General features: G+C 35.1%; 2 protein-coding genes across 6 annotated transcripts in view; one reads left to right on the top strand and one right to left on the bottom strand.

The window, feature by feature from the left end:
- Window positions 1–15,806, top strand: part of LOC123530765 (deleted in lung and esophageal cancer protein 1-like) — a 35,190-nt gene extending 19,384 nt beyond the window's left edge. For 4 of the 5 annotated variants that reach the window (XM_053518617.1, XM_053518618.1, XM_053518616.1 and 1 more), the window contains 15 exons: window positions 398–528; window positions 1,090–1,275; window positions 3,605–3,681; window positions 4,162–4,313; window positions 5,136–5,313; window positions 5,780–5,911; window positions 6,652–6,672; window positions 9,193–9,413; window positions 9,773–9,990; window positions 10,965–11,043; window positions 11,653–11,841; window positions 12,246–12,380; window positions 12,725–12,878; window positions 14,860–14,980; window positions 15,313–15,806. In XM_053518617.1, the coding sequence (XP_053374592.1) occupies window positions 398–528; window positions 1,090–1,275; window positions 3,605–3,681; window positions 4,162–4,313; window positions 5,136–5,313; window positions 5,780–5,911; window positions 6,652–6,672; window positions 9,193–9,413; window positions 9,773–9,990; window positions 10,965–11,043; window positions 11,653–11,841; window positions 12,246–12,380; window positions 12,725–12,878; window positions 14,860–14,980; window positions 15,313–15,436 (2,118 nt within the window). In that variant the 3' untranslated portion in view covers window positions 15,437–15,806. The remainder of the gene's footprint in view (window positions 1–397; window positions 529–1,089; window positions 1,276–3,604; window positions 3,682–4,161; window positions 4,314–5,135; window positions 5,314–5,779; window positions 5,912–6,651; window positions 6,673–9,192; window positions 9,414–9,772; window positions 9,991–10,964; window positions 11,044–11,652; window positions 11,842–12,245; window positions 12,381–12,724; window positions 12,879–14,859; window positions 14,981–15,312) is intronic. The other variant, XM_053518620.1, reaches the window with a different exon arrangement.
- Window positions 15,807–16,621: 815 nt separating this feature from the next.
- LOC123532858 (uncharacterized) lies at window positions 16,622–23,754 on the bottom strand. Its single transcript, XM_045314449.2, has 6 exons — window positions 23,471–23,754; window positions 22,081–22,168; window positions 20,704–20,822; window positions 19,919–20,003; window positions 17,430–17,500; window positions 16,622–17,105 (listed from the first exon to the last, which is right to left on the bottom strand). Exons 1-6 carry the CDS (start codon window positions 23,620–23,622, stop codon window positions 16,838–16,840), a joined length of 783 nt encoding a protein of 260 aa, XP_045170384.2. The 5' UTR covers window positions 23,623–23,754; the 3' UTR covers window positions 16,622–16,837.
- Between the last annotated feature and the right edge of the window lie 915 nt (window positions 23,755–24,669).

A 24,669-nucleotide genomic window follows, 5' to 3' on the forward strand; every position in this document is an offset into this window, starting at 1 on the left:
TTTTAAAACCATAGGTCACAGTGGTTGCTCAGGTGTAGAGCCTCTGCCTCATATACAGGAGGTAGGGGCTTGGTTCCTGGCCAGTCCATGTCAAAGATTTTATATAAATGGTAAGGATAGCTTTTGTGCTTAAGGATCAATATAGAGCACAGCTCCAGCATTGCTCAGCCAGAGTCTGTATATCTGTTGTTATATGACTGTAAAATTATTTAAAAAAAAAAGCTGAACCATAATAACACACACACTGTCATATTCTATGATATTCAGATTAAGACATTTTGGATGTAATATTTTTTCTGAGTTGCTGTTTTGTTAAATTGATTTTGTTACTTAAAAGTATGAAAAAAGATCATTATAACCTTTGAAATTGTAACTATTTTTATGGGTTTTTTTACAGGGTGACTTTAGTGACCTGAGAGTTCCTTGCAAGGTTGAAGGTATAGACAAACCCCTGATTCTTGCCCTGTTCTGTGATTCTAAAGGGCTATCTGTACAATACCATGTGTCCACAGATGGCAGAGAGAAATTGTAAGTGTTTTGTGATATAATCAGACAAAAATGAATCATTTTAAAGCCTTCTTATATTAGGACAATCTTTTTCATGCTTTATTTCAATAGAATATGTTTTAACCAATTAAATTTATTTTTTTGGTCTCTGTAGGAAAATGGAAATATTTTTGTATATTGGTCTGCCATCAGCATCAGTGTTTGGAATGTTGCTGAATTTTGATTGAAATTGAATGTAAAGTTACAGTAGTAAAATGAGATGTTTTGATTTAAGACTAGATGTCACAACCCCTGATCCATGTTTTTTTTCTCGATCATTCATTTTATATTGTAAAATGTTAAAACATTTACAAAACTTTATCAAAAAATAGGTTAAAAAATTAATAAGAAGATATTTTGGAAGCAAGAATGCAAACAGTTTAAAATATAGCAGAATCAGTTTGATCTCGTCATGAGAGGTAATAAAACATGCAACACCCATCATTGGGGATCTAGCACCAGTTTAAGAAAGAGTTATAATTTTAGTCACTGGAACAACTTTGGAAGCCTGTTGAAACAAGTATAACTGGTTCTTATTTTCAGAAACCAAGATGAAGTAAAATTAGATTTTGGAAAGGAAGTGTCTTTGAACTCCACCCCCAAGTTATACCTACATCTGACCAACAACACGGCAATCACTACCCCGTACACCTTCACTATGGAGAGCTTCTTCTCAAAACCTCCCACACCACCTGAACAGAAAAGGACTGAAATGACTAGAACTGTGAGGTATGTAAATGTCAGACATTTTAACCTTTAGCCTGCTGGCGGCAAGTGATTCTGCCTTTGTGACCAGTGCAGACCAAGATCAGCCTGCACATGATCTGTGCAATCTGATCATGGTCTGCACTGTCTGTTGTTGAGTCAGTAAATTTTCAGTCAACACCCCTTGTAATAATAAATGGTACTGCCCAAATTGAGAGACGGACCAATCCATTTTAGAAATTTAGCAGGGTAAAGGTTAAACATAGACAACTTAAATGATCTCATTTCTGTGACATCAGAATAATGCTGTTTTTAACAGCCAAATTAAGTGACTTTTATGAATTTTCATTGTGTGAGACATTTTTTGTAAAAGTCGGAATATTGCTAGTGATAAGACCTTTTCTAAGTTTATAGGACAATAATATTTTTGAATTTCACACAGCAGGTCTTTTTAAGTCATAAAAAATGTGCAATGAACATGTATAATAGAACTTAGTTATCATATTTTCTGAGCCATGTGTATTTCTCTGTTGTGCTGATGAAGAGAAACTGAAAGTGTTACATAACTTTTGATGGTAAACAAAGTCTTTTTATGCCCCTTCAATTAAAAATTGGGGAGGGGCATATAATGTTACCCCTATTTATGTTTCCATATGTGTGTGAGTACCTTCAAAGTTTGTTTCTGGCTATATTTTTATCATGTATGATTTAGAGATTTTGAAATAACTTTGCATGATTACTGGTTGGGAACCATTTTCCGGACAGGACCAGTTTCCGGACACATGTAATATCCACTTTATTTCTTTGTTATTCATGTAATTGTTTTATCTGGATCATTTAGATGTTTGTTCTTCATGTCTACAACAAACCACTATTTTATTAGGCTGTATAATGTTTGGGTTTTTGAGGATAACTCATCTGCGTTTACAAAACAACTTTCTGTCTTAACGGGGCATGAAGATAGCATTGTGCATGCGCAGTAATTCACACATGCTGAGGTATCAAGTGGGGAAGAAATAATCAAACTACATAATGATTGTTTGCTGATAACATGTTCTACTTTTAATTTCATGCTAAAGGTTACGTAAGATGCAGGGCTGTCGATTTTTGCACTAATTTTATTCTATATCTATTGAAATTATCAAAACTTCGTATAAGACGAAATTCAAGTTTTTATAGTCAATCTCGGTTTGCTTTCGTAGCTGCTATTGAACGTCGGGTTTTGTTTCATGTGCAAATTTGAAGAGATGAATGATAAAAAAATGTGTAGAAAAATTTTATTACTTATTTTGATATCAAATTAAAAACAGAACATCGTCAAAATACTTGTCCGGATACCAGTTTACCTGACGGGAAAAATAACTTATTTTAGTGTCCCCATTTGAGGCCCCATGGAACCCATATTTTACGTCACAACGCGATGCTGATTACAACATATGAAAATGTGTCCGGAAAATGGTTCCCAACCAGTAAACTTAAAGAGATGATGTGATATGTGCAAACTCAGACCCCTAACTCAAAGGTCAAGGTCCCACTTAGAGGTAACAGATCTAAAGGCCTTTATTGAAATGATCTGTAACGTTTTTATGCAGAAATGGATATTCAAATGACTTTACACAAACATTCACCATTATTAGAAACTTTGTCTTGACAAATTAAACAAATGTGCAATATCTAGACCCCTAGCTTAAAGGTCAATGTTACACTTGGAGGTTAAATATTTTATTGGGTTTTTCTTCCCTTTTTCATTGTTGTTTTTTTCTGGGGTATATGTATGTGTATTCAAATAACTAGACAATACTGGTAACCATTCACCATGATAGACATTCATCAGACAATGTTACACATTCAAGACATGTACCGAATAATAAAGGTCAAGCTCTCACTGTTGCTTAATCTGTCACTTTTGTATGCACATTCAAAACTTGGCAAAACACTCACCTTAATAAGACAATGTGTCACATGTAAGGTTCAGACCCCTAGCTCAAAGGTCATGGTCACACGCGGAGGTAAAAATGTTTTCAGTCATTTTTCTTTTCTAATCAAATAATCCTCTGTATATTGATAGGTATTCAAATAGTTTGGCATAAACTTTCACTGTAATAAGGAGACAAGTTCCATACAAGACTTAGAGCCCAAGCTCAAAGATTAAGGACACACTGTAAATCTTAATATTCTACTGTCAATGTGCCATCATTCAACAAAAACACACTTCTATGTTTTTCCTTTGCTATTGAGGGCTTCTTGTTATCCATTTTGAAAAAGGCAGTAAATTTATTATAAATTGTGACTAATAGCTTTTCAATATAATTTTGCAAAATATGACGAAAATTATATTTATGTCACCAAACAGCACACGCAGATTGATGCTTGGGAAGACACCAAATCTGGCTGACCCTTTCAGTAAAACTGAGACTAAAGCTCAGGCTGGTATGTATAATTGTTAGTTCATCTAAAATCAATTGAATATTTCATGAATAAAAAAAATGTTTTGTGCATGTATTCGTTTACACATTTATCCTTAGTTTATACATAATTTATTTTTAAGTCGATTGTGAAGGAAGTTCTACAACTTGTATTAATCACTCTTGGCACCTCATTCCTGATGGAATCCATCGCCACGAGGATATGAGAGAAGAGGCCAGTTTCCCTTTAAACAAAACACAACTAGCTATACACACTTATAATACTGAAAGGCAACTATAATCTTAAATGAACCAGGTTGAATAAGTGTTAAGTCATATTCAATGACTTACTTGTTGATAAAATTAGCATAAATATTTGCTGAATAATGAGATACTTAAAACTTCTGTCAACAATAATATTTACAATAATTTCAAAATTTTATTTTAAATAGCATCTGTTACAAGTGTTTTATCTATATATTAACAGTCAGTCTCTATATTGCAGATTTATGTACGGCTATGTTAAGTCAGGGTAACGGGACAGCGTTTGTTCCATTACCACCATCAGGTATTCTATCTGCTTTTTGTGAAGATGTAATAGAAGTGACAGCCTACAGTGACATGTGGGGAGAGTACAAGGACAACATCATCTGCAAAGTAAGAATTTTAGAATTTGGAATGAAGTAAACAAAAAATACAGTCTCCCTTGCTAGTGGTTCTTGATCGGGAGCACCATTTTATTTATTTATTTTTGATTTTCAAGAGACAATGCTTCTGTCCCCTACATTATGTATTGTTAGGAAATGATGGAAGGTTATATAGTATTCATTTGGCAATATTGTGTACATAAATAACTGGATGAGGTTACTTAATCCGTATTACCTTGCAGGTAAATTAAAGATTGAGTGGTTTACTTGTATATATAGCTGTATTTGAATCACATGCCCCCCATTGCAGTGGGTTCAAAAACCTTACTTGAGGTATAGAATTATTACATGTGAGGAAGCTGTCCAATTGGTTTATGAAAGGCCATAGATTCTACCTTGGTGCCTGCCCATGCCTGAAATAATTCTCGCAGGTGTACTTAGGTCCTCTTCCTCTTGAAAAGCTGACATATGATTATAATTGTGTTGGTGTGATGTTAACCCAGCAGAAAAACAACAAGAAAGAAACATTTATCTGAGTGGACACCTAGTGCATTATTTTCATGAGCAGTGTGGCCATAAGTGAAAATGTAACATCTAATGCTCTCATGTGTAAGATTTTGATCAATCAAATTTTCTTTTGATTTCATTTACTTTCAACACCTTTATCTAAATTGTTTCCCTATTTTGTAGGTCTGTACCAGTAAAAAAAATACATTTGATATTTTTCAGTATGAAAATACGATACAAATTTCACTGGTAAATTTCAATAATTCACTATATTAAAACTTAAATGCATCTTCATTTATTGATAAAATCTTTGATCATTCTTTAGGTTGGAGAGTTGGAAGAGACTAAGATCCCTGTGTCTATGAAAGTGCTTGGCTGCCCTTTGACCTTCCAGATGACCTCGGGCATCCCGGAGATGAAGCCTATGGTCAGGTTTGGTACCCATGTAGCTGGTACCACTGCTTGTAATCGGACAATGAGGGTGAAAAATGACAGTCCTCATGGTAAGTTTATATGTACAAAACACATCTTCAAACTGGCACGAAGCATTCTAATGTCTTACTAATTTGTTCTGTTAACGAAGTTGTTACAAGCAGCTAAACTGTAAAAATTTCTGTATCCAGGCAAGCCTTAAAACAGCCATAAAACTGTTATTGTTTTGTCTTCAGTATAGACCAAAAATACCAAGTTTCCCCTTTTGTCAGGTATTTTATTTGAATAATTTGGCACTTCAGTTAAGTAATATTACAGCTGCATTTGATGTACATTATATTTAAAACTCCTGCCCTAAATGTCTATTTTATTATTTCATGCTGAACAGATTGGCCCATTGTATATCAATAATGTTTTCCCAAGGTTCAAATACTGGTGTGAAACCAAAGAGGCAGTATTTAAGCATAGTTAGTATCATTTTTCAGTAATATTTCTAAATTTGAGTTGAATATAAGTTATGACATTTTTATTGCACAGATATACGTGTAGACTGGCAGGTGTTCAACATCGAGGAAGGAGATCCTAAGTTGATGGATATGGTTGTTTGCTTTGGTAAAGCTTTTCCACTGAAAGATTCAGATGGCAATGAAATTGTGCCTCCAGCAGAAGGTAATAACCCACTAAAATGTTGTTTACAAGCAATATGCATTGAACTTTTAAACATTTAAAATTGAATGGTGATTTACATTGGTAAATCTTTCCCCAGAGATACTGATTAAAAGTTTTTACAAGCTACAAGCAAAAGACATGTAAATTTTAATCATAAACCCTTTGAAATATGTAGAAAGAAAGGCATAACAAAACTATTGGCCAAATCCATTAAAATTCTATGCCTATCCAGTACCGGTATAGAAATTTTGACCCATCCAATCAACTTTGAAACTAAGCACATTACATTTAATGTATTTAATAGTCAGCTATTGAATGTTAAGTTCATCTTGAATGCCAGTTATTTTAACGTATCATATCTGATCTTGTCTTTCTATACATATGCTGTTCCTTATAAGCCAGTATCACATTAAACACAAATATTATTCAGATGCTGAAATTCATACTGTGTATTTCAAAGTAAGTTCTATAGAATGTGTCAAGTTAACTTTAGAATTAAAAAAAATGTTCTCTTATTTTAGTTATTAAGTCATTTATTAGTATGTCAAAACATGGTTTTGCCATTTTTCATAAAAAAGCACGGTGACTGTGCTTTGATAAAAGTCAGTGCCCTCTATACTATATATATCTTCAAATCAATAGTCATCATGGCGTTTTCTGTCTAGAGATATTTCAAAGCATGTATGTTCTTATTGCTGTTTGTAGTATACATTCTGTTATATTATTAATTTTTCATTTAGCCCCCAAACCCCAGAAAGTTGGTAAGCTATAATGCATGATTTATTATATATGCAAGCAGGCTCAATGCATGGGAGCACTCTGCAATATTTATTTCTGTATATGTCTGTTTTCTTGCATGACCATCATTCTACAGTTCCTTTCACAAGACTTATGCATACATTTGGGCAAATTCAATATGTTTAAGTGAAAAGAAAGGTTGCATTTCAGATCTTAAATAGTTGTATTAAATTCGTTTTAAAAAAATATAAAATTCTTATATATGCATTTTGAAAACTCGAAACTTGAATTTATTTGATATCTCTCCTAAGTGAGTATGAAAAATGTCCATAACAGATTTGAAAATATGATGTTTTATTATGATTTAATGCCTGAAACTTTTGAAAGGAACTGTACATGTCATTCCTCACATCTATACCATAATTACTGCATGGATTCTGTCATATTTATTCTTTGCATGTTTCAAATGTGGTCAGTGGCATTTAACAAACATTTTGTGACATTTTTGTATGTGCATGAAATGGGATGTATTATGTGATCACCTGCAGTGGACAGGCAGTATCGGGTAAAGTTGTCCACTCTCTAACTTGAGCAGTTTTTGTACGATATTCACGAAACTTAGTCACAATGTTTATTGGCATAAACTCTTTGTCAAGTTTGATAACCAGGATTGTCATAGAAGCTGTGACTGGATTTACGATCCTTGAATCACTCAAAATTGCCAAAATGGACAGCTTCTGCTCTCTAACTTGAGCAGTTCTTACCCTGTCTTTACCAAACTGGGTCACAATGTTTATCGACATATGTCTTGAACAAGGTAAATAAACAGCCCAATTGTCTCAGACACTGGAGTTATGGCCCTTGGAGTACTCAAAATTACAGTGGCCACTTTAAAACTAAAGCAGTTCTTATCGAATGTCAACAAACTTAGAATGTTTATTGGCATATTTTCTTCACTGAGTTCAGTAACCAGGTGGATACCATAAGCAAAACATTTTAAGTCAAAAGTAATTTGCTGTGATAGGGGTATATTGTGACAACTTGTCATTCACATGTTCACTTAACTTTTATCATATATTCATTACAGAACTACCTAAGAAACAATATTGTTCCTTACAAAGAGGTGGCTAATGTAATTAATGTGTCCATGAAGTTGAAAATATGAGCTGCACCATGAGAAAACCAACATAGTGTATTTGCGACCAGCATGGATCCAGACCAGCCTGTGCATCCGCGCAGTCTGGTGAGGATCCATGCTGTTCGCTAACGGTTTCTCTAATTGCAGTAGGCTTTGAAAGCGAACAGCATGGATCTTGACCAGACTGCGTAGATGCGCAAGCTGGTCTGGATCCGTGCTGGTTGCAAATGCACTATGTTGGTTTTCTCAGGGTGTGGCTCATATATGCATTTCTTTGATTTCTAAAGAATTAACTGCTTCAATTTTCATTTGATAGCTTTTTGAACATTTTAACAAGGTGGACTTAAAAGGCAAGTTCAAACTGACTGAAGCTTTAGAATATTCAATTCCATTTTATCTTGGTAATGATAGTTTTACAAGCTTGCACTTTTGTTTTATGATATGCACACAATAATTTTTGTATTGGTTAAAAACAGTATTGAAATATAAACGTATCTGTGCAAGAGGGTAAAATGTTAGTTGAAATATATTTCATGGTATTCACTTGCAATAATACTTACACTTTGCTTAAAAGAATGCTGAAATTTAAAAAATCAGATAAAAAAAATTTGCTCCTGCCAGATTCAGTGATCATATATATAAAGGTCACAGGCTTGATGCTTAAAGGTCATAAGTCATGATAATATGTCCATTTCATGCAATAGCTCTCAAAATGTATACTGCCCCACTTCCATGGTTATCTTACTGTTTAGTGCATGTATTCTAGTGCTAATTAAACAAAATATTCATCAGATCCCAGAAACAGAGGTAGTTCTATCTTAGATATTTCAAGAACTGTTTAATTGCCTTTAGTTGTGTTGTAATAGAAATTTGATATGGTTTGATACAGATATATTATAGTTTATTTTACAACTAGGTAAGAAGTTGTTTCATGCTTATGTTAAGAGACATACTATTATTACTTGAATATAACATATAATTATATTGTTACTTTTAATTTGCTTTTTCTACTTGTAAAAGCTTCATGTCATGTTGTTTTACAAAAATTATGGAAAATGCAGGAACACATTATTCTTAACTAACTGAGTTTACAGGGGCCTCTGTGGCTGAGTGGTTAAAATCGCTGACTTGAAATCACATTCCCCATACCACTGTGGATTCAAAACCTTGCTTGGGTGTGTAGAATTTTTTTAATGTAAGGAAGCCACCGAGCTGGCTTATGGAAGGTCAGTGGTTCTACTGGGGTGCCTGCTTATACCTGAAATAATGCACCTTAGGATCTACCTCCACCATCAAAAAGCGAAAAGTCACTGTTTGACATGTTATTGTGTTGGTGTAATCTTAAACCCAAAAAAACAAAACAGAAAGAGTTAAGATTAATATGTTTTTCCTGTTAAAATTGCAGTTCCAATGCCTGTTATCAGAGAGCCAACAGACTATATTCCCAACTCTGCTGATAGCTCACAGAACACAAGCCGGGAAGTTACCTTAGCCGCTCTTAACAAACAGGAAGATAGTGGAGATACAGTGCAAACTAAGGAGAAACCTAAAGTTGTCAGTGTATTCTGTAGGGAGCATGACGGACAGCTAGCTCAGGCCCCTTATAGCATCAGACCTTCCCAAATGGTACACACTTTTAAGTAGATTCTTCAGTGTTTGAAACTCTTATTTGATATTTAGTTAGGAGATTAAAAAAAATAGCATGCAGCTTTACAGGGCTACAAGATGTGCCTTGTAGGTAAGGATATTGGTGTTATATATTTTGCCTGTCCTTACATTTACATTAGAAATACTTGAAACAAACTTAATAACAAACAATTGTCTCAACAAAGAAATGTAGCAACCACTCTGGACCTTCATTGGAACAAACAGAATCATAAAGCAAGGGGAGGGATTGAGATATATACATTTATTGTATAAATATACATTCACAATTAGCAAAACATTCTTGATTTGGTTTTATTTGTTTGCTTCAATTACTCTAGGTTATACCTGCTAAAGGCCATGCCAGTGTAGTTGTCAGTTTTACCCCTCATCCAACAGAAGATGTGAAAGATGACACAAACTGTAATGGATATATTCTTGGCTTCACTAGCCTTGATGACCCTGATACACAGAGCAGGGAAGGCAAATTGTACAGGCCACAGGGGTATGATGCTTCCCAGCTAAGACTGGACATGACTGCACATCTTAAACCTGCTTTGTGAGTATGACTGCTTTCCTTAATGGTTTGTTGGACTATAATCATTGTAAACCAGACAAAATGATGATTCAGTTAAAATAGGATTTAGGTGGCCAGGCTTTCTGGTTACTTATAAGTTATATAACACAAATAGGTCAACACTTTTATTTTCTCATAGTTCTGCTGGCTTTTGGAAGTTGTATTGTCAGCTATGTCAACATTCCCGCTGGCTTCTGGAAGTTATTTTGACTGGCAGCTGTTCTGATGGCCTATAGAAGTTATATTGTCAGGCAGCTGTTCTGCTGGCCTATAGAAGTTATTTTGTCAAGCAGCTGTTCTGATGGCCTATAGAAGTTATATTGTCAGGCAGCTGTTTTGGTGGCATATAGAAGTTATTTTGTCAGGCAGCTGTTCTGATGGCCTATAGAAGTTATATTGTCAGGCAGCTGTTCTGATGGCCTATAGAAATTATTTTGTCAGGCAGCTGTTCTGATGGCCTATAGAAGTTATTTTGTCAGGCAGCTGTTCTGATGGCCTATAGAAGTTATATTGTCAGGCAGCTGTTCTGATGGCCTATAGAAGTAATATTGTCAGGCAGCTGTTCTGATGGCTTGTAGAAGTTATTTTGTCAGGCAGCTGTTCTGCTGGCCTGTAGAAGTTATATTGTCAGGCAGCTGTTCTGCTGGCCTGTAGAAGTTATATTGTCAGGCAGCTGTTCTGATGGCCTATAGAAGTTACATTGTCAGGCAGCTTTTCTGCTGACTTTTGGAAATTACATTGTCAGGTGTGGCAACATTTCTGATGGCTTATGGAAGTTATGTTATTTGGTATAGCAGGATTCTGATGGCTTATGGAAGGTGGAATCTGCCTTGGTACCTTGTCATTTGTTTTATTAGGCCTGAAGCTATCGGGGTACGTAGTTCTATTTTGACAATTAAATCTAAAAAATTGCTTTGTGAATATATATTCTTTATTAAAGATGTTTTATGTTCCAGGTTGACAATAGAATGTGCCGAAGAAGAGGGAATGAGATATAGATCAGCCATGAGCAGCCTGCTCAAAGACGATTACCAGGTAACTTCACATTTGTATATATTTGATTCTTGATGTTTAGATTTCCCATGGAAAAGGGAATGTGAAGCTTAATATACTAGTTTCCATTCATTGATGAACCAGAATTGTAAAAAAATTTTAATCAAATTGTAATTGCATCATAGATTTTTGTAGAAATCTCCGACTTTTCAGTATTTTTTTTACTATGTTAATTATATTGCATTCTATTGCATAGAATAATGTGCAGTTCCATTTGTCGCTGTTTTTATGCCACAGAAGTTTAGTTAGATATGACATAATTATGCTTTTCTGAAATAGGAAGTCTGATATTTGTCAAGTTTTATTTGATTTGAACTCCTCTTTCATTGTAATGATTGTGTACAGATTGTGCTACTCAAATAAATTCATCAAAATATTAAAAAATATTTCTGACAAAAAATGCCTTGAAGGGGCAGCTGGGGTCTTCCTCTACCATCTACCATCAAAAGCTGCAATAATTGCCATATGATCTCTGTGTGATTCAGAATCCAAGCTGAACAAAAAATACTGACATAAGTTTAAAACATCTGACAAAGTTTCTGTACTTAGGACAGCTGCCCATTGATATACTGTACTCTTTTTTTGTTACAGTTGCTGCCAGAGAGCCTGCAGACACAGAGTGTAATGTTGTCGAATCTCACACTGACACCTCTAACATTTAAACTTGCTACAAAGCAACCATTTGTTATGGTTGATCTTGACCCTTCCAGTAACAGAGAGGGATTATCTAGATCAAATTCAACAGAAATGCATACACTTAAGCCAAGACATAACCTTGTTGTAAGTTTAAACCAAAAATAACCATCTTTAGAAACTAATTCTTTTGAATTATTTTCTATTATTGTTTTTGACATTTATTTTTAACATATCATGTAAGCTGTTTGGCCGATAATTTTCATATAAAGAATTTTTATTGCAACATAAAACGGTATAAAAGCATTAGTTCAATACTAAACATTGCTCATTCTGCCCTGCATACAACTGCACCCTACTTTTAGCAGCTAACATTCATCTTCAGTCTGATTGGGTAAGTTTTCAGTTTCTTGGAATGAAACTAGTTACCATTGCTAAGAAATCCTGACGTAAATGTCACCTGATTTCAGACAAAATAACAATTAATTATTGCACAGTTGTTTTCAGTTATAATTTTCCATGGTGTAATTTGTTGTTGATTTGATTTGTAGGTGAAAGTAGCCTTCCAGACCAGTACAAATCTTCTAACTGAAGAACACTTTAAAGATGATGAGGATAATACTACAGGCAAGAAAATTGAAATCAAAGACAATTTGCTGGTAGAGTTCAACAATGGAGCACAGCAGGTGGGTATCGCAACATGTCCAACTAAAACAATGAACTAGTCATACACAATTATTGATTTTCTATTTTATTCAGTTTATTAGCACAATAGATATTACAGTTATTTGATTTTCAAGGAAAGGCTGAAAAATAAAAAAAAAAAAGCATAAGAAATAGTCTGAACTTTTCTACTATCTATTTTGAATAGCAGCAGTGTTATATTTCATATGGTTCTTTTCATTGAATTTTAACACAAAGTTGATATTAGGAAGCATTGAGAACATACATGCCAGGTGGTCAGTCGAGAGTATTATTTAACAATCGGTTGTGTTAAACAGACTTAAAAATAGAAGTTTTTATGAAACAGATGGTACCACTACATGCTACACTGACTGTGCCCCAGTTTGAGTTGTCGAAGGAGTCGTTGGATTTTGGAACTTGCCTTGTAGGTCAAACTAGAGAGATGCAACTGATGATCACCAATCAGACATCTTCTCACACATACTGGTCTGTAAACCAAGGTAAGGCTTGGCAGAAGCGCTGTTATTGTATCAGTTTGAGGTTGGCTGTATTAGCAGGTTGAGCCCTTGTCTTTATTTCCAGGGAAGGCATTTACGTACACTTTGCTTTATTTGTTTGTTTGTTTTGGGTTAAACGCCGTTTTTCAACAGTATTTCAGTTATGTAATGGCGGGCAGTTAACCTAACCAGTGTTCCTGGATTCTGTACCAGTGTAAGCCCGTTTTTAGCTCATCTGAGCACGAAGTGCTCAAAGGTGAGCTTTAGTGATCACCCTATGTCCATCGTCCATTGTCAACAATTTGACTGTTAACACTCTAGAGGTCACAATTTTGGCCCAAACTTAATGAAACTTGGTCAGAATGTTACCCTTAATAAAATCTTGGACTAGTTCAATATTGGGTCATCTGGGGTCAAAAACTAGGTCACCAGGTCAAATCAAAGGAAAAGCTTGTTAACACTCTGGAGATCACAATTTTAGCCCAATCTTAATGAAACTTGGTCAGAATGTTACCCTCAATAAAATCTTGCTCGATTTTGATATTAGGTCATCCAGGTTCAAAAACTAGGTCACCAGGTCAAATCAAAGGAAAAGCTTGTTAACACTGTAGAGGCCAGATTTATGACTCTATCTTCATGAAACATGGTCAGAATGTTAATCTTGATGATCTCAAGGTCCAGATTGAATCTGGGTCATGTAGGATCAAAAACTAGGTCACCAGGTCAAATTGAAGGAAAAGCTAGTTTACACTGTAGAGGTCACATTTATGACCACATCTTAATGAAACTTGGTCAGAATGTTAATCTTGATGATCTAAAAGTCAAGTTCAAATCTTGGTCAGGTCGGATCAAAAACTAGGTCAAATCAAAGAAAAAGCTTGTTAACACTCTAGAGGCCACATTTATGACTGTATCTTCACGAAACTTAGTCAGAATGTTAATCTTGGTGATCTTTAGGTCAAGATCGAATATGGGTCATGTCTGGTCAAAAACTAGGTCACTGGGTCAAATCGAAGGAAAAGCTATTTAACACTTTAGAGGCCACATTTATGACCATATCTTAATGAAACTTGGTCAGAATGTTAATCTTGATGATCTTTAGGTCAATAGGTCAGGTGAGCGATACAGGGCCTTCATGCCCCTCTTGTTTGTAAGTAACTGCCAACTTCTCCACATAAATCAGAGAGGCAGGATGAATAATTTCAGACACAATGTCTTCTATCAAATTGTCAGCCCGCCCGCTTAGCTCAGTAGGGAGAGCGTTGGTCTACGGATCGCGGGGTCGCGAGTTCGATCCCCGGGCGGAGCGTATGTTCTCCGTGACGATTTGATAAAAGACATTGTGTCTGAAATCATTCGTCCTCCACCTCTGATAATTCATGTGGGGAAGTTGGCAGTTACTTGCGGAGAACAGGTTTGTACTGGTACAGAATCCAGGAACACTGGTTAGGCTAACTGCCCGCCGTTACATGACTGAAATACTGTTGAAAAACGGCGTTAAACCCAAAACAAACAAAACAAACAAATCTATCAAATTGTCACGGAGAACATATGCTATGAGATAAAAAAAATCAGAATTAAGAAAATAATATGAGGATTGAATAAAAAAAGCAACGAATGTTGTTAATGTAATCCTTGCTGTTCTTACTAGGAAGAAATTCACATTGATTTAATAGTAATGTTGATTAGTCAGTGTGATATGAATAATGCAGTATGTTTAAGTGATTATAATAACTTTCTGTTAGCCATAGCATCGTTTTTGTGAAACGCTTACGTCAGTTATAAATACATCCTGAAAACGTGTAAAGGAAGTATTAAGTATAGAATATTTAATACATGTAGGTTACCTTTGTATATGACATCAAGTAGCATTTTAACTTTTAGCCCAGCTTTACGCTATTGTGCTTCTGTTGCAATGAATGACTTGCAAAATAATGACATAGTAAGAAAATATATGCTTCATTCTAAGTATTATTTACTCCAGGTTCGTATGGAAATCAGGCTAACGAAGCATTCCGCGTTGAACCTACTTCTGGCTTTTTAGACGCCCACATAACACACATCAGTAACAGCAAGTGTTTGCTGAAAGTCTTCTTTACTGCAAAGTAAGTGCTTTTTATCTTTACTGCAAAGTACTAAGTTTTTTATCTTCACTGCAAAGTAAGTGCTTTTTATCTTTACTGCAATGTAAGTGTAATGGTTTCACCATAAATAACAGATCACTTTTGAATCCCAATGACTACATGTCAAAAAGCATAACATAAGGTAACTGCTTTTAACTCTTAGGAGATGCACATCTTTTGTAAAAACTGAAATTTCTTCTAAGTATATATGCATTTTTACATTTAGAGTAGTTTTGATTATACTATACTTAGGTAACAGCACCCCTATTTCATTCATCTCAGAAGTATGAATATGATGTGTTTTTAAATTTCAGACATGCAGAAGATTACGAGGCAGTATTTACATTTTACGGTATACTTGGAGAAAGAACAAGACGCCTGTTTGTCAAGGCACAAGGTTCCTATGATGAAAAGCATGAAGCTATTCTTAATGTGTAAACACTTCCAGCTGTAAATTTGAACTATTTTTCCATGTAAAGACCAATACTTTTTATTTGTGGGTGTTGATATACATGTTTAGATTGAATAGTTTCTGTGATTACGAGCTCTTGTTAGTAAGACATTTGTGTATTCTTTAGACGTGTATATAACTAAGCAAACACATGGCTTTCTGTAAAAATGGAAAATACCAAAGTCACATACATAGGATACGTTATTTGCCGATTGTCACAGCGGATTCATTACCTTAAATAAATGTCTACTATGTGAGAGAATTATGAAATGAATGTGATATTTGCAATCATTATCCGATTGTTTATTTCTACGTAGTGTGATTCTTTATTTATATAAAAAGTTATTATCTGTGATAGTTAATTGTCTACTTTATATGACATTATATTTTTCATGTTTGAAACTAACATTGTGATTTTCATGACTCACGCTCCAAGTCGACATTACTACTACTTGCGATTATTTGATCTTACTAGCGAATATTTTATGATTTGGTGAAAGAAACATTATTTCATTTATGATGTAGACACAGCTGAATATTAAAAAATAGATTTACCGTTTTCCTTCACAATCCAAACTTCAGTCACTTGCCCGTCCTCTCCGTAGCTAAGTGGTTAAAGTTACTGACTGAGAATCATTTGTAGAATTCTCCCATGTGGGTATGCTATCATAACTTCCTTACGGAAGGTCGTTTGTCTACGCGAGTGCCCGTGATGAAATAATGCCCAGATGGGTATTTGGAGTCTTTTTCCTAAATATATCAAAAGATTGAAATTCCCCACATGACACGTGTCGTTGTAACAAAATTACTTTGAATTTTAGGGGCCTTCGTTGCCGAGTGGTTAAGGTCGCTGAATTCAAATCACTTGCCCCTCATCTATGTGGGTTAGAGTCTCTCTCGGGGCGTTGAGAGCCTCTCTCGGGGCGTTGAATTCTTCAATTGAGGAAGTCATCCAGCTGGCTTGACGGGCCTCCCTGGGGTCTTCCTCTACCATCAAAGCATACGACTTATAATTGTGTCGGTGCGACGTTAAACCCAACGGCGTCGTGTTAGATACCTGTTGTTTTGTTGTTGTGTTTTTTGTATTTTTCGTTTTTCATAAGTAAGTGTGTATTTGTTTTAATGTTATTACATTTTAAAGGATAAGAAAATAAAAAACTCGGAGTTAGAAATATGAAGTTGGAAATGGTTTAATGTATGTTTGAACAAAATTATTTTTGATTTAATTGTTATAGAGATAAATAAAGGATGTTACTGCGACAGGCATTGTTACTTGTACCTACAACTATATATAGCGTGGTAGTTTGAACAAAATTCAACAGTCTTGATAGCAAAGACCGGTTGCAAACCATAACATGCTAACATAAACGTCAAGTCATTTTTCTGCTTTATCCAATAAGATCAGAGTTCTTTGTGCGCTGATCTACCTCTTTGCATACATAACCATTGACAGAGAAGGCTTGCACGGGATTGCACCTGGTACTGACGTCATCGCATGTAGATTTAGTATTGTGAAGACTTACAGCAACATCTTCATTTTCTGGAAACACGCACCTGCCGTCCCAGTCTTCAATGATTAAAAGTTTAATATACCCATCTTTGCCGTCGTAAGTTTCTGTGCATTTCTTCGTAAAGTCACCGAAATTTGTATAACACCTGCAAAATGTACATAGTTATTAGAGATACTGTGAATACTTAGTTATCTCATTACAGATCGATACCAGGTGTTTTCTACAACTGTATTAATACAGTAATAAAAAGTTGAATTTAATCTAGCGGAATAATTTGTTACAGATATTGATAAAAAGAGGCAGTCTAATGCAAATGAAAAACAAAGAAGTGCCGTTGTTATTTCAAGTAACTGTCAATGCGTTATTGCAGCATAAACGTGTATGAATACGACGCTTCACTTGTACCATTGTTCTTTTCTTACACGTATCACAATGTATATGTGCATATTAAATGGGTCGGTTTTCATACCCTTCTCCTGGCGTTGGTGTTGGTGTTGGCTGAGATGACGGGCATGCATATTTTGAAGTTACTGTAAACCCCTGCAACAAAATAGCAAAGTAGTCACTGTTATGAATATTACTACGTCATATATATTGCTTTGTACACGTAATGGAACAATGTTCCCCACCCCTCAACCCAGTTTCCTTTCTATAGGTTATTGCCCTAATTTTCAATTTGCTTTCGTATTGTATGTCATATTGTCTTGTTTGATGGTATACTTTCATTACCGCCCCACCGCCCCCTTCTTTTAGTGGCATCCGTGGCCGAATGGTTGAGATAGCTGACTGAATCACTTGACCCTCACGATGTTAGTTTGAGCCTCACTCGGGGCGTTGAATTCTTCATGGGAACCCGCCCGCTTAGCGCAATAAGGAGAGCGCAGATCTACGGATCACGGGTTCATGAGTTTAACAGGTTTGTTCTTCGTGACGATTTGATGAAATACATTGCCTCTGAAATCATTCGGAAGGTCCATGGTTCTACCCAAGTACCTGCCTGTGATAAAATGATGCACGGAGGGAAATCTTGGATCTTCTTCCGTCATCAAAGCTGGAAAGTTGCCACCTAAAATTGTGTCGGTGGGATGTTAAACCTATCAAAACCGCCCTTACGCACCCACTTCTACTTTAACTATGAGTGACGTTAGATACTTTGAGCTCCCAACTGTTTTATTTCTTGCCACTTGTATGTTCTGCTTTATTTATGCCCATTCACAGGCTTTCAAGAAGTCCTACTTTTTCCTACTTTTTAGGTCTGTTCCTACTTTTTTCCTACATTTAAAAAAAAAACTCCTACTATTCCTACTATTTTATCTAAAGAAGAAGAAATATGTTAACAAATGTTGTAAGTCTATTTTTATAATGAATTTTGTTACATAATATAAGGACAGGTAAGGGTCTAGAGGCCATTGATATACTGCTGGTGACCTCTTATGCATGCAGAAACCTGCTGACTGTTATGTGAGTTGATACCGACCTTGGTGGTTGCTGGTAGCTATGTACAATGGGGACCTCAAAGCATCATGAAATTAGACATACCTTATATATTGTGATTTAAGTCCTGTTGTGTAATTGTGAGTAAATATACAAGATTTAGGCCCAGACCGAGGGCTGGACAGAGGGTGCCCATGTCCCCCAAGTTTGCTGAGAAGTAGCCTGTACATTGTACTCATTAAAGTTGCACCCAACTATTTTGGCACAGAATTAATATTTTCTCAAAATTTAGACCAAAAATGCCCCAGATGTCTCCATTTCATACCTATATTTCAAACTTTTCCAGGGGGAGAACATCCTGACTCCCTAAACTGAGGAAAGTACCCCTCCCAGTACCTCAAAATTAAGACCAAATAATGTACCAGAGCCCACCATTTCGTACCTGTCTTGCAAAGTTTTCTAGGGTGTGTGTTGGAGAGAGCCCCCCTGACCCCCCCCCCAAAATGACTGGGATACCTCCTCCCATACCTAAAAATTTAGACCAAAAATGCACCAGAGCCCACCGTTTCATACCTGTTGAGGACCCCCTCCCGTACCTACCCATCTCAGCGCTATGCACCTTGCCGATGATGCTTTTGTTCTAAAACTGATTTACCCCACAATCAATATTTCTGGTTCCGTACCTGAGTTTGTTCTCATAAGTTTCTACTTTTTATCATCAGATTCCTACTTTTCTCCTACTTTTTTATATCTAGAGGCTCTTACTTTTCTCCTAGTTTTTCATCAAGTGTCACTTGAAAGCCTGCATTCCATATACGAGTATACCAATTTCTGCATCTTGAATATAATTAAGATGTACTTGGTGTTGGATTCTTGAAGCAAGCCGTATGCTATATCTGTCCACCACAGTTTCAATTTGTGAAGGGCCTACTATGCAATGCATGGCTCTGGCCGTGTTTGCCGTGCTTCCGGGAAATCTATCGTTACATTTTAATATTTTTTTTCTGAGGCCCGCAGTTGTATTGTATTGTTTTAAGACGTCTTAAATTCTAAATAATTATGTAAAATGGGTTTGGCAAAGACTAAAAGTCCCGTTTGTCTATCATACTCTTTAAACACCACTCATTTTGAGTAAAAAGCAAATAGATACCTACGGTATGACCTACATTTTGCCTACCCTTAATGTCGTGAAAATAGTGCTAACAATTTGGTATTATCCGTTTATGAATATCACGTTTTAGTTTCATGATTACCCACATGTGTATGTGAGCATATCACTGAGACTTTCTAATTGTAATATTAACTGTACCTCTGTAACAGTAAACTTAATATTTAATTTAGCGTTTTATTTTATTCTGTTCTTGAAATATGGGCAAGTTGGCAGTTACTTGCGGAGAACAGGTTTTTATTGGTACAGAATTCAGGAACACCGGTTAGGTAAACTGCCGCCGTGGCATAACTGAGATACTGTTGAAAAACGGCGTTTAACCTAAAACAAACGAAAGTTTTGGAACTATACTTTACATATACTGTAGTAGAAGTTTCTCCCAAAGCAGTAGTTGTTGGAGGGTTTGCATTTGGATCACACTGAAACGTTACAGTACTTGACCTGCAAAAAGCCAGTAAAAGTATAGGTTACCACGATAATATATTGATGTAGTTAAACTTTAGCTGTCTTACGGAAGGTGTTAATTCTACCCCAGGTGTCTGTCCGTGCCGGAAATAATGCCTGTAGTTGCACCTGGGTCCGTATTCATCAACCAAGTCTGGAACTGAAACAGTGTACAAGTTGTCATAGCTTGATCCTTTTTGATACTTGTTTCATCCAGTTTTAGCGGGCTCTTAAAGGGATTTCTGTTGATGATCTTCCTTCCACAAATGCATGGAGAATATACGTATATGTTTTCTTTAGTTTGGTTTCTTTTTTTTATATTTATACGTAGTTTTTGATGTTTTACATGTCAGGCCTTTCGGCGGGGATAACTTTTATTAAGAATGTCTTTTACTTTGAAACATTGTGCGCTGAAGAGTAAGACTTGGTGCTCACCAGAAAAAAATTCTCAGTTGAGTTTTGCCACTGAGTGTTCATAGTCGGTGCTCCACCTGTGTTCGCTTACCGTAGTATAATAATCCCTATCTAATGGATCTTTATCCTACTTTCTAAACCCATTGTATTTTGATTTTACAGTAATTTCTAGTTTTAACAACCATTCATGGAAAAGAATATTTTGTTGAAATATATTGTCATGAAGGTTATTTACTGGTAAATGAATATGAAAAAAAGAAGACATACGGATGTATATACGCACCTAGCCCCGTCATCTGATTCGTAAGTCCCTACCACGTTCATACCATCATACGATAGTGTGACTTTCGATGAATCTCCAATGTTATAATAAATGTTGTTTGCAGAATCATACTGACATGCCTGTAAATTGCACACAAATAAAATTAGATATGCGCCTCTCCAAGGTAAAATGATCTTAATATCATTGCAATCTGATCCTTAAGTTTGATAAAATGCACGTAACATGTATACGTTAAAGATAAAGTATCTCGGAATTGTGTTTATTACAATTTAAGCCAGGCCGGTAGAGCTGGTGTCATTGACTTTGGATTGGGAAGGAAGTACACGCGTGCTACTCCGTGCATTAGTTCATGAAACGGACAGCACCGGAGTTGTAACCGCAGAGCTTCCGTAAGCAAGATAGTTGGTTTCATTAAATGAAAGTAATTTTTTTTATATCCCGAACTAGATTCGAACACACAACGATGAGGAACGGGTGTTTCGACCACTCTACCAAGGAGACCCTCAGAAATGTATTTGTCATTTAATATTGAACATAAATAATTCACACTTTAGGGTGATATTCTTGCTTTTTAGTGGTTCATGACTGGTTTACAATGTACATTTACAATAAAATACACATTTGGTGTAATTTTTGTTTCAAACAGAAGTCACTGAGACCGGTAAATATGCAGACATTTCCACTTCTAACATTTTAAATGCAAATGATTCTTAAAACATTAACATAATTAACGGAAATAAGACGATCAGCAACTCGGATGGATGCTTCCCGAAATTACTGCAGCAAAAGGGGCTTTTCAGATACGGATAAATATGGTCAGCAAGAGTTGTGGTTCTTTAACACTGCACTCCCTTTCACTCATCATTATGGATATGTAAAGTATGAAGTCAATAGCTTACGTAGTATTTGTCGGTATTTGAGTTGTTTTCAAAAAGGGGGATAATTAAAAAACAGGACCCTCAAGCGTTATAGTTCCTTATAACTGCATTCCTCTCATTAATTTCTGGGAATATGTAAAGTATGAATTCAATAGCTTACATAGTATTCAAGTTATGCCTCGAACAAGGATGTCAAAATAAAGGGAAATAATGTTTAAAAAAATGGGACTACCTAGGGTTATAGTTCTATATCACTGCACTACCTCGCTATAAGGTTTATCATTGTATAAATTTACGACTTGGTACCTTCAGTACTTTTCGAGTTACTCTCCGGACAAAAAGTGGGACGGACGGATAGACAATGCGCCTTTGGTGAGCATAAAAAACTGCTTTATTTTAAAGTCATAATTTGTTTCTCAAATGAAGCGAGGATTGGCCTGTACAAATACAATAATGTAAAAACGTTACCGCAACAATTCCAGAAAAATGTTATTCTTACCGCTGCGTTGACACACGTTCCTTCAGTGAATGGGTAACAGGGATTGAATGAATATGCGTAGTTGTCTGGGGCAAACTGATCTTGCATCCTGAAATAAATACATGATGGTGTTTTGTTTTCTCTCTTTTTTTTTTTGAAATGCGAGTGTTTTTTTATGTGAAATATCTCAGCTCCTTATAAAGGAAAATGAAATGCAACATCTCTTTATTTTGAAGAGAACATTCCACAATAAAATGTTACTTTGTCTTAAAGAACATACAAATATAAAAGTACAGGATACAAAACTGCATCACTTACTCAACAGATTTCAGTGTGGTATAGTACATCTATAAGAAAAAAATAAAAAATATGCTTTTATTGGTCAAATTCTGGCGACACTTGTCTTGTATTACACTTTTGATGCAAGATTTGAAATTAATTATTGTATTTTAAATGAATATATTTGAACCCTGTTCACCTCTGCATAAGTCATTGTCTACAATTTTGCTTGAACATACACATGTATTCAATATCGAATGAAGAATGAAATAGTTATTTATTCAGGAAAGGTTTTCTTAAAGTTTAAGAAATGAAATCGGTTATAAATGGAGGCTTAATTTTAAATATGACCAAATCATTAAAAATTTATATGGTTCTGTAATGAAAGCGCTAAAATGATCTTAGGTAAAAGACCGATAAATGGCCTTTTTTTGGAAGAATTGGCCTAAAACGATATGAATATAATGTGCTGCAGTTACGTAACAAATGTATAACTGATATAGTGGCAACTTTCTACATGAGATAACTTCCGTTATCAATGAATGAGATGCTTTGTACAAGAACATTTATAATGTTATGTTCATTAATATCATTAATATTTTTGCTGTAGGTTAGAGACAACCATTTGCTTTTCCATATGCCCCCATTATAACATTATGGCATGTACGGCCTATATTTTATTCACATTTTATTCGAGAAAAATCACGAATAAAAAGCATTTGATAGCGAGACTTTGAGTATTTTTCACGTATTTGTTTTGACCCCTTGTTTACATCACGCAGAAAACAGTTTTATGAAACTACTTTCAGTACACATCAGATGAAGCAAGTATTGTCAAAATATATAATAAAATACTCTAAACACACAAAGTTTCATTTTGAAAACAAATCACTTCTTCGTTTTTTTTACATTGCTGACCAATCAGAACGGACTAAACATTACCTTATTCCCGGATATACCGTTACCTTAATCAAAGTAAGTCCCTGTACTTTTTTGAATTAGTGGTCTCTGACCTCTGCGAGAAATGCATTTAAGACAACTCACAGACTTGGCAGGCTTAAACTAAAGTTCAGACACAAAGAGAAATCATATTTGATAATAATACGTTTCATTATATAAATTTTGAACTTACAAAGGTGTTCCGTCTTGTCTTCCGATAAGGCTTAAATCAACTGTTCCACTTCCGTCGTCAAACGTACATTTACACTGTCCATCTTGTTTACAATTTTTTCCATCAGTGGTGTTACAAATAAGAACCAGGAAAAAACATACGCATAATCTCATGTTATATGATACTTGAAAATACAGTTTAATGTAAAAAAAATATTAAGTTGATTTACTATCTACGTACTTGTGAAGCAAACTTACTAGCACACATGTAGTCGGTTTATATCAGTTCACTGATACAGTGAGACTGATAAAAGTCTTAATATAGTACAACGTATATATGATAACATTACCCATATTGCAGTATCAATAAAAGCATTAGCATCATTGTACATATAGATTGATAGCTTTCCATAGTTTAAATCGCACCCTATAAACGACTGTACTACCCCTCTTCCTCTTGCGAGTGATCAAAACAATAAACAGACACCCGGAAGGTAAGAATTCTTCTTGAAATTAATTATTTTGCTTTACACTGTATGTGTATCTAAGTTTAACGATAGGTCTAACATAAATATGTGTATATGGTGATATGATAGATGACATTGACAAATAATGTTTACAGAATGCTACTAAAATGTTGACTGATCTCACTCATTGCATGAAAATTCATTCGATCAAGTCAAGGAACAGATGAATATTACGTCAAATTGATTTGTAATCCAACAGTCCATAATGTTTTCTAAAATAAGCATGCATACTCCATAGATAGATAGATAGATAGATAGATAGATTCAGGTATAAGATCATATATACAATTTAAAATTACAAATATCGCATTAAGTAAGATATGTTTTGTAAGATATTTAAAACTAAGCGAACACATTCTAAAATTAACATGTGACTTACATTCACATATAGATAAAAGTACGAATAGATAGTTTTATAAAAGTTAAAAAAAGACAATGATTTAATAAAAATAAAATCATAAAAAAGTTATTTCAAGTTTAGTCGTGCTTCCTAAATTATTCTCCGCTGATCTTGTACCAAGGTTAACCCATGAAAGCAGCTTGAAGAGCGCTTATTTCCAATGGGGTCCTCGACATATTACGGCACCGATTTAGTTATATGTTAAGTAAAAAAAAAAAAAACAGTGAAAAACTAATACGCGAAAGAAGAATAAAAATAAAAAGTACTAAATAAAATTATTTTAGTGAGTACCCC

This window comes from Mercenaria mercenaria, chromosome 11, assembly GCF_021730395.1.
Source record: "Mercenaria mercenaria strain notata chromosome 11, MADL_Memer_1, whole genome shotgun sequence".
Classification (NCBI taxonomy): domain Eukaryota; kingdom Metazoa; phylum Mollusca; class Bivalvia; order Venerida; family Veneridae; genus Mercenaria; species Mercenaria mercenaria.

Coding starts and splice junctions, on each gene's coding strand:
- LOC123532858 (XM_045314449.2), bottom strand. CDS start 23,622: ATGAGATTATGCGTATGTTTTTTCCTGGTTCTTATTTGTAACACCACT. Junction 22,169..23,470: donor AGACAAGACGGAACACCTTT/GTAAGTTCAAAA, acceptor TATTTATTTCAG/GATGCAAGATCAGTTTGCCC. Junction 17,501..19,918: donor AAACTTCTACTACAGTATAT/GTAAAGTATAGT, acceptor ATTTTGTTGCAG/GGGTTTACAGTAACTTCAAA.